At 58.1% G+C, this 9,161-nt stretch overlaps 1 protein-coding gene across 1 annotated transcript; it reads left to right on the forward strand.

Annotated features, from left to right (window-relative positions):
- Positions 1-2,823: 2,823 nt before the first annotated feature.
- Positions 2,824-8,873, forward strand: RFLNB (refilin B). The gene is made up of 3 exons (XM_047758103.1): positions 2,824-3,096; positions 5,808-5,917; positions 8,377-8,873. Exons 1-3 carry the CDS (start codon positions 2,878-2,880, stop codon positions 8,705-8,707), a joined length of 660 nt encoding a protein of 219 aa, XP_047614059.1. The 5' UTR covers positions 2,824-2,877; the 3' UTR covers positions 8,708-8,873.
- Positions 8,874-9,161: the final 288 nt, after the last annotated feature.

The raw sequence follows: 9,161 nt of genomic DNA on the forward strand, positions 1-9,161 counted from the left end.
GCCCTCCATGCTCTCCTCTGAACCCATGCAGCGTTTATCAGCTCAGTCCATCTATCTTGTTAGTCTAGACAAGAGAGGACAAACCTGGGTCCCAGCTGTCTTTTGGCTGGCTCAGCAGAGTTCTGACTGAGGGGAGGGGAAGACTTCGCTGTAGCTTATTGGGGAAGGGGCGCCTGAGTGGTCCAGGGGAATCTGCCCGGGACCATGGGCTCCACCTCTGCTTCACCATCAGCATCTGGTCCCCGGGGCTGAATTCCTCTGCAAGCCCCCTGTCCCTGGTTTCTTGTGTGTGGATCAGTGCTGGGCTTCTCTGTAAGGAAGGGGCCCATGGAGTGCCATCATGTTACACTTAGCCCCTTGGCAATTGTCCTGAGGCCTGAGGATGCTCTGATCTCTGTGTAAAGCTGAGATGCCCCTCTGGAGCTGGGGAGAGCTTGTCTTGGGGATGAGACAGAATTCTCCTAGGATGGAGCTCAGTACATGGATGCTTCCTGGGTCCAGCTTGATGGCCACAATGCCTGTGTAAAGTCCTGGGCTTGGTGACCCCAGTGCCAAGGAGGAAGGGGATGCCTCAAAGGTGTCCCCTTGATCCGCCTGGACCCTCCAAAGGTGGCAACCTCGTTCTCCCTTGTCTTCTTTGGCCACTCTGATGTCTCCATGGATCTTTGTCAGAATGTGAATAATCGAAGCCCCTCAGAGCTCCCCTCAGAAGGTGGCTCTGCAGGCCTCCTCCTGGACTCCAGGAGGAGATCCCTCCAAGGCAATTGACACCGCTCCAAGCCTGGATGGAGCCAGCGCTGCACTGCCTAGCCGCTGGCCTTCCTCAGTCCTGTCCTCCTCCTCCTGATGTCCTTGAAGGCCACCAGTGACTTGGAGCAACTGCAGTCTATCTTCTTGGACACCTTTTGCCTCTGGTCAAGCTTAGGGAAGAGTCCCTGGGATCTCGGGTGGGCGCCGAGTCCTCCCACTGCCAGCAGACCACCTTTCCACAGGAGGTTCTTAGATCCCTCCTGTGATGCCCCAGGTTGGGGTGGGGAGCCTGGGGTGTGCATTTCGTGAGGCCACCAGGGGTAGGGAAGTGTGGCTGCATAGTTGGCTCAGTGTCTAAGACCCACTGACTACAGGACATCCTTGCACGACCCTCCGATCCAGGACTGTGCAGCCTTGATTTCGAATCCTATTCCCACAGCACACAGGCACGTACCAGGTTTTATTGGCCACGAAAGCGATGGCCCTGGGCTTCCTGTTACAGCAAGCTGCCTTGTAGCAGCTGTGTGACTTGGGGAAAGTTGAGTTCTTTCTCTGTTTTTTTCTTTTTGTCTTTTTGCCTTTTCCAGGGCCGCTCCCGTGGCATGTGGAGGTCTAATTGGAGCTGTAGCCGCCGGCCTACGCCACAGCCACAGTAATGCAGGATCGGAGCCACGTTTGCAACCTACACCACAGCTCATGGCAACGCCGGATCCTTAACCCACTGAGCGAGGCCAGGGATCGAACCCGCAACCTTACGGTTCCTAGTCGGATTCGTCAACCACTGCGCCACGAAGGGAACTCCCCTTCTCTGTTTCTTTACCTGCAAGCAAAGAGTGAGGAGGGTAGGGGGGCTGAGCTTTGACAGCAGATATCAAACATTCACTTGCTCTAAATTCGGACTTCATCGGGTCCCAAGCAGGACAAGCATCCTTTGTTTTTTGCAAGGACACAGACTGGGCCATCATGGTGGGGACTGCGCAGGGCTCACCTCTCATCTGTCCAGGGACGTCCCCAGCCCTGGGCATTTCTCCTCTCCAGAGGTGGCACCTGCCAGCTAGGTCAGGCACAGCTCCAGCTTGAGGCCTTAGCTGAAGGCCCATTAGAAACCCCCACCAGGGTAGGGTGGCTAGTGGCGGGGTGGGGACTTCCTATACTTACTGATAATCAGGGCGGTGTGTGTAAGAAACATTTTTCTAGGGTTTTTTTTTTTTTTTTTTGAGAACAGCCCGGTTCTACTACTGCATTGAATTCCCACTCAAATAGGGCTGCTCTGTCAATCTAAGGAGGAAGGGAGAAGCCCCCCCCCCCACCCGCGTCTGAAAAGCTGTGACCGCCCCCCACCAGGGAGCCCCTGGTGGCCCTTCAGAGAGCGGGTGAGTAGCCTGCTGAGCCTGCGCATCTGGTTCCAAGTCCAGTCTGCGCCCACACAGAATTTCCCTGCCCAGTGTGGCCATGGCCTGTTCAGCTACGCACCCAGGCCAGGAAGTGATGTGCCCCCCCCTCTCCCCTGGGAGCTCCCTGAGGATAAGCGGAGTAGGCGCTCTTTTCCTCCGGGGCAGAAATGAGAGCCAGAAACCGACTGAGAAGCCGTCTGGCTGAGCCAAGAGGCGGCTGGAACCAAACGAGACTCATTAACTATTAATAATTTCCAGTTGTTTGCTCGCTGGGTTCGGCCGGCCCCCCGGGCCTCTGCGGGCCGGGGCTCTCCTCTGGCTGCCCCCCGACGCCAGGGCTCGAGGTGTTAGCGCCCGCTGGGCCGGGGTGGGGGGGACAAGGCGTCCTCGAGGCCCAGTGCGAGCGGGGCCGCGTGTCCGCTTGCGGCGGGGCTGCGCGCTGGGCAGAGCAAGGGTTCGGCCCGGGGACCCCCGCGCCGGGGATCCGCCGCTCCGGGCAGGCTGAGCTGCTGGCGGCGCACAGCAGGAGCGCAGCGGCCCCTGGCGCCCGGCCTGGGGGCTCTGCCACTGCGGGCGGGCGGGTCGGACCCGCGGGCGGCCGGGGCGGGGCCGGGGGCGGGGCCAGGAGCCCCGCGGTTCGCAGACCCGGACGGCGCGCGGGCTGCGGGCTGCGGGCTGCGGGCAGGGAGGGCGGCCGGCGGGCAGCGGCCCCGGCCCCGCCGCGTGCGCCGCCATGGTGGGCCGGCTGAGTCTGCAGGATGTGCCGGAGCTCGTGGACACGAAGAAGAAGGGCGACGGCGTCCTGGACAGTCCGGACTCGGGGCTGCCCCCCAGCCCCAGCCCCAGCCACTGGGCGCTCGCGGCGGCGGGGGGCGGCGGCGGCGCCGGGGGGGAGCGCGCGCCCGCTCCGGGGGCGCTGGAGCCCGACGCGGCGACGACGCCCGCGGCCCCGGTGAGTGGCCCCGCCTGGGCCCCTTCCTCCGATCCTTTCCATTCCCCGGCGCCCGGGCCCCGGAGACCCCGTGGCCGTCCTGTTGGCCCGCCCGGGACGCGCTGTCGGCGCCGCCACCCGCCGTCGGGACGGCATGGCCAGCGCCGGGAGCCCGGGGAGGGAGCGCGGTGAGAGCCTGGCCAGCTGGAGCCGGTGGCTGGAAAATTGTCATCGCCTGGGAGGCGCGGGAGCCCCAAGAGACTCAAGCCGCCGCCTCTCCCTTCGGGGTGGTGGCCTCCGGGGCTGCCAGGCTGCGGCTGGGCCACATTACTGATTTGGCGGGGCTGGAGGGGTCCCGGGACCTAGCGAGAGAACTCCAGGCACCCCCGGCCTTTGACCCCGCCCTGGTGGCTCCAGCGGGCCTGCCCCCTCCTGGCCCGTCTCGGGAAAGGGGTGTGCTCGGCCTCCCCGATTCGGAGAGCGAAGGGAGCCTGCCTTGGGAAACTTTCAGTGGTCTTGGAGAGGCCCCTCTTGTCCTGTCACCTAACCCTTGTCTGGCACATGATGGGTGGGAGGCCTTTAGGTGGGTGGAAACGTTAAAAAATGAATCCTTTTATTTTAAAATTGTCATTTAAAGAAAAAAACAAACACAGGTCCCTTTTACCTTCGGAATTGCTCAGGTGGCGTTGTTTATTGCTTTTGCCTGGCGCTCAGAGGAGGCCACATCCTGCCTACAGTCAAGCTCAAAGTGGGGCTCCGAGCCCGCCCGCTCCCCTGGAGGAAGGAGTCAGTGGCGCTGCCGCTCCTTAGGCACCCACCTACTTTGATGGTGTGTGGAATTCTTGACCACTGATCCTGTCTCTGGGGGGACAGCAGTGCCTTCTTTCATGTCCATTAGAAGGCAGCACTTGCTTCACCTTGGCCTTCAGAGCCTTGGCCCTCTGGCCCTTTCTAGCCTCATCTTCCACATCCACTGACCACAGGCAGATACACGCTCGGGGGGCCTCTGCTGCTGCTCCCACCACCTGGCCGTGCCTTTCCCCTCCCAGGCCACCCCCTTCTCCCTCTCCCAACACCCAGCTGGCTTTTTCACCTGTCCACCCCCTGCTGGCCTTTCAGTGGCAGACCTGTCACCTTCTCTGGGAAGTCTTCTTCCTCGATGCTTCCCAGAGCCAGGCCAGAGGCCATGGCTTCGCCCCTTGCCCTGGTGACACCTTGTTGATTTGTCCGTGGTCACTCCTGCTGCCTGCCCCACCCCCAGCCCACACTGGAGGAAGGTCTCTGCTCAGGGGGTGTCTACTGGGTGGGCAGCGGTGAGAGAGCAGAGAAGCCAGGGGCAAAAGAAGCCGCACAGAGTGCCTGTGTGGATAGCTGGCAGGCTGTTCTGTGAGTGCTGGGAGTCACCCACCTCCTCTTGGTGGCCGTGTCATCCTGCAGCCCCCAGGGCTGCCAGGAAGGTGCCCGTCCACCCCAGGTTAGGGGAGGGGTATGGCAGCCAGAGAGCTGGGAGCAGAGCAGGGCCCACTGTCACTGCTATAGCTTTCCTAAAGCTCTGCTGCAGCCGTGCCCACACCTTCCCCTCTCCCCCCACTGCCCTGAGTTCAAGCCCAGTGGGGACTTGCTCCCCTCTCCCCTCGAGGGTACTGAGGTTGGTACCCTGAGGGCCCCCTGCTTCTCTCTCCCTGATCTACCTGGTCCCTTCTGGCTTTTGCATGTCTGCCCTGTGGCCCCACCTGACACCTTGTCCTGGTCACATAAGCGTCTTAGAGCCAACCTTCCAGAAATGCCTGCTTCCTGGAAGACATGGAGGCGGGGCTGCCACCACCACACCTTGGCCCAAGTGTAGGTCCTTCTCTCAAATCAGCAAAGAGAGCGACAGCTCGCAGGAACCCAAAGAGCTGCCTGCTTAACACAGCAGCCCTGATTCCAGTCGGATGGGGCAAAAAACTCGCACCTGTGTGGAGGATGGGCCCCCTTGCTCCGGCTGCTTGGTGAAGCAGAAAGCCCGATGTGCTAACCCTGTTGGAAGGTGGTGCACCGCTGGGATGCTGTGCTCTGGTTCTTTGAGTTTTCTGGATAGTGGAGGGTGACATAGAGAACTTTCTGGCGTTTGTCTTACCCGAGGGTTTGCAGACTGCTCCATCTGGGCTGAGCGTTGCTGTCTGCCCCAGAGGGAGAGGATGTGGGGGGAGTTGGACTGAGTCTTCAGGGTAGAAAAATCCCGGGTGGCATTTCTTTTTGTTTGTTTTGGCCTTTGCTGAAGCATTGCTGAGACAATGACAGGGTCGGGGGCGCCTAATTGAAGGCTCTGATAGCCAGGTCCCCAGCTCCAGGCCCCGTGACACCGCCTCTCTGCTGGATGATGTGGTAGCCCCGGGGTCTGGCCACGGTCAGGACCCTGAGCTCGAATTTCTTTCCTCTTTTCATCCTTCCAAAAAACCCCATCAATGGCAGGGGACACGCCTGGGTGTGCAGGTAAGGTCACAGCGGATAGGATGTGACTGCCGAGGGCAGGGCACACAGCACATGTATGATACACCTGGGATTTGCACAGGCCTCTCAGCACCCTGTGCAGGGCCCTTCCCAGGCGTGGGTCAGCCCCTCTCTAGCATCTTCCCCGGGCGGGTGAGGAGGGAGACGCAAATCAGGTGGAAGCTAGAGCCAGGACCTTCTGTGGGGACGGCCTCAGGGGGCCTGTGCTCTAACTCAGGGTGCATTTTCCGTCCTTGCAGGCTCCGGCTTCCCTCCCCAACCCCCTGGCCTCCGGCTGCTCGCCCAGGTTATGCCCACTGTCCTTTGGCGAAGGAGTGGAGTTTGACCCCTTACCACCGATGGAAGTCAGGTAAGTGTGGTGGGCCCTGATTCCCTTTTCTTTCTGTTTATTTTCATGTTGTGTTCCAGTAATATATGCCTGTTATTAAAAAAAATAGTCAGTTACAAAATCATGCCAAAGACTGTTAAAGTTTGGTGGGTGCTCCTGGGATGCTTTTTCTGTATTCTAACCATTTGGATATGGGTCCACTTATTTATTTATTTATTTTTAAAATTTATTTATTTATTTTTTCATTTTGTGCTTCTTTTTTTTTTATTTAAAAAAAAAAAAAAAAAAACATAAGGAGGACTTCCCCTTGTGGCTCAGTGGGTTGAGAACCTGACGAGTATTCATGAGGATGCAAGTTCGATCCCTGGCCTCACTCAGGGGGTTAAGAATCTGGTGTTGCCATGAGCTGGAGTGTAGGTCACAGACTCGGCTCGGATCCCGTTTGGCTGTGGCTGTGGTGTAAGCCAGCAGCTGCAGCTCTGATTCCACCCCTAGCTTGGGAACGTCCATATGCTTCGGGTGTGGCCCTTAAAAAAAAAAAAAAAAAAACAACGAGGTCATGCCATACATTAAGTCCTGCATCTTGCCCCTTGCCCTTCATCTCTGATGGCCATGGATATTTAACACTTTGCGATAAAGTCATTCCTCCCTCCCGAAGTCGCTTCCCACATCTCCGCACCCCCACCCCACCCCACCTTACCTTCCAGGTGCTGTGACCTTGTCTCAGGTGCTGATTTCACTGGGCAAGAACCATTCTTCCTCAGGGAATTGATCTCATCCAGGACCCTGTGGGGGCAGAGATCCATTGAGGGGCTCCGTTAAAGATAGGTCTTTCTAGAGAGAGGAATTTTACTTTTGGTAGCTGGTGGTTTTATAGCTGGAGGTTCCGTTGCCTGAACACAAAGGGCCCTTTGACACAGGACAAAGGAGGCTCCCCACTCTGGAGGTGAGCAGTTCAGCCTTTTATTCCCGAGACGCTTGTATTTTGAACAAAACGGGGACGTGACTTCATGACATTTGCCTCCACCGGCCTCTTAACTAACCTACTTGCACAGGAGGATAGATGTTTCCATCGGACTCATTTTGAAGAGAGGGCTGACCCTTTCTCCCTGACCAGGGGGTCGGGGCTGGTGGAGGGTCGGGGCTGGGCAGTGCTGTTCCATGTGTGAGGATTGTACAGGGTTTAGTTTCTATGAAGATGCAATAATTAGGAAGTGAAATGAATTCATGCTTTGTTTCCAAAAAAAAAAAAAAATGTAGGCGTTCCCTTGTGCTGCAGCAGGTTAGGGATCTGGGGACTGCAGCGGCTGCTATGTTGCTGCTATGCTGAGGGTTCAATCCCTGGCCTGGGAACTTCCTCATGCCAAGGGCATGGCCAAAAAAAATTAACTCCCAAATTGCCCAAGAAAGACTTTTATGTATTTTTTTCACCTTTGTTTCTTTTTTTGTTATAGTCGACTGACAGTGTTGTGCCCATTTCTGCTGTTCAGCATAATGATGCTGTCGTGCATATACATGCATTCTTTTTCTCATGCCATCTTCCATCACGTTCTGTCCCAAGCGAGTGAATACAGTTCCCTGAGCTGTACAGCAGGACCTCATTGCTTATCGGTTCTAAATACAATAGTTCGCAGCTTCTAACCCCAACCTCCCCGTCCATCCCGCTCCCTCCCCCGGCCCCCTTGGCAACCACACGTCTCCAAGGAGGACTTTTTAAAACATAAGGAAGTAGCCGCTGAGGAATGTGGGTGTTCATTTATTTTATGGAAATCAAGCCTGTAATTGGCTTTGATAGATAAGGTCAGGTCTCGGGTTTGAGGGGTCTCCAAACTGAAGGCCAGGGTGGACAGGGTACAAGTATTTGGCCTCACCGGGCATTCGGAACCAGCACTCAGGAGGCCTGGGTTCCCTCATTCTCTCATTAAAGGGCTGATGGTTCATATCAGGGGATGGAGAAGCCCTCACGCCGGTGGACCGTCCGCCTGGTTGTGGACTACTTACCACCCACCGCGTTGCTGTGTGTTCACACCCTCCGCAGGGAGACGGGGCGCTTGTTTCAGGAAGGGGCAACTCAGGTTTGGGGCTCAGTTACTTGGCGAAGGTCTCAAAGCTTAAGTGCGTGGCGCTGACTCCCTGGGCTGCCGCCTGCCCTGAGGAGCCGTGAGTGAGTTTCGGGGAAGCCTGGGCTCCTGCAGGTCTGCATGTGCGTCCTGGCCCCCCAGCTCCCTCACACCCTGACCGTGCCCTCTGCGCCTGATTTCTCTTCCCAGGATTGTGGGGCAGATTAAACGAGACCCTGGAAGTAAAGTTCTTAGGACAGCCGCCCCCCCCCCCCCCCGCCCCCAACACAGGGAGCACGTCCTGAACCCTGTGTGGCTTCTCCCTGGAGTCACCGCATCCCAAGGGTCAAGGTCACAGGCGGACCCCTGTGCCCCCAGCTCAGAGGAGCGGCTTCATGCTGCCTTGTGTCTCCCGCCCAGGTACACGTCCTCGGTCAAGTACGACTCCGAGCGGCACTTCATTGACGACGTCCACCTGCCGCTGGGCCTGGCCGTGGCCTCCTGCAGCCAGACCATCACCTGCATCCCCAGGTGCACGTGGCGCAACTACAAGGCCGAGGTGCACTTCGAGCCCCGGCACAAGCCCAGCCGGTTCCTCAGCACCACCATCGTCTACCCCAAGTACCCCAAGACCGTCTACACCACCACCCTGGATTACAACTGCCGCAAGACCCTGAGGAGGTTCCTGTCCAGCGTGGAGCTGGAAGCCGCGGAGTTCGCGGGCGGCGACTACCTGTCGGATGAGAGCTGACTGGGGCAGGCTGGGGGCTGGACCGGCCGTCCCGTCCTGGTCGGCTTGGGCCAGGCTGCCCTTGCTGGTCATGCCAGCCCCAGGAGTGTCTGACCCAGAGATTTGTATAAGCCCAGAAGAAAAAACGTCACAGTATCTTCCAATGAGAAAGAGATTTTGGTTTTTACCTTTTTTTTTTTCCTTCAAGTTTTGTTATTTTTGTTTGTTTGTTTCAGCCGCCCTGTGGCATATGGAGTTCCCGGGCCAGGGATCAGATCTGAGCCGCAGTTGTGGCCTACACTGCAGCTGGGGCAACGCCAGATCCTTAACCCATTCTGCCGGGCTGGGGGGTCAAATCTGCATCCCAGTGCTCAGAAGCAGCACTGATCCTGTTGTGCCACAGCGGGAGCTCTCGCATTGTTTTTCGAAGGGGTGTGTTTCCTCGTCTGCTGCTACATAGCTTCCCCAGAGTCCC

The sequence above is a fragment of the Phacochoerus africanus genome, chromosome 14 (genome assembly GCF_016906955.1).
Source record: "Phacochoerus africanus isolate WHEZ1 chromosome 14, ROS_Pafr_v1, whole genome shotgun sequence".
NCBI classification, from domain to species: domain Eukaryota; kingdom Metazoa; phylum Chordata; class Mammalia; order Artiodactyla; family Suidae; genus Phacochoerus; species Phacochoerus africanus.

Excerpts from the sequence above, each read along its gene's own strand:
- RFLNB (XM_047758103.1), top strand. The coding sequence starts at position 2,878 with ATGGTGGGCCGGCTGAGTCTGCAGGATGTGCCGGAGCTCGTGGACACG. Across the intron at positions 3,097-5,807 it reads CGACGACGCCCGCGGCCCCG|GCTCCGGCTTCCCTCCCCAA; the intron begins GTGAGTGGCCCC and ends CCGTCCTTGCAG. Across the intron at positions 5,918-8,376 it reads TTACCACCGATGGAAGTCAG|GTACACGTCCTCGGTCAAGT; the intron begins GTAAGTGTGGTG and ends TCTCCCGCCCAG.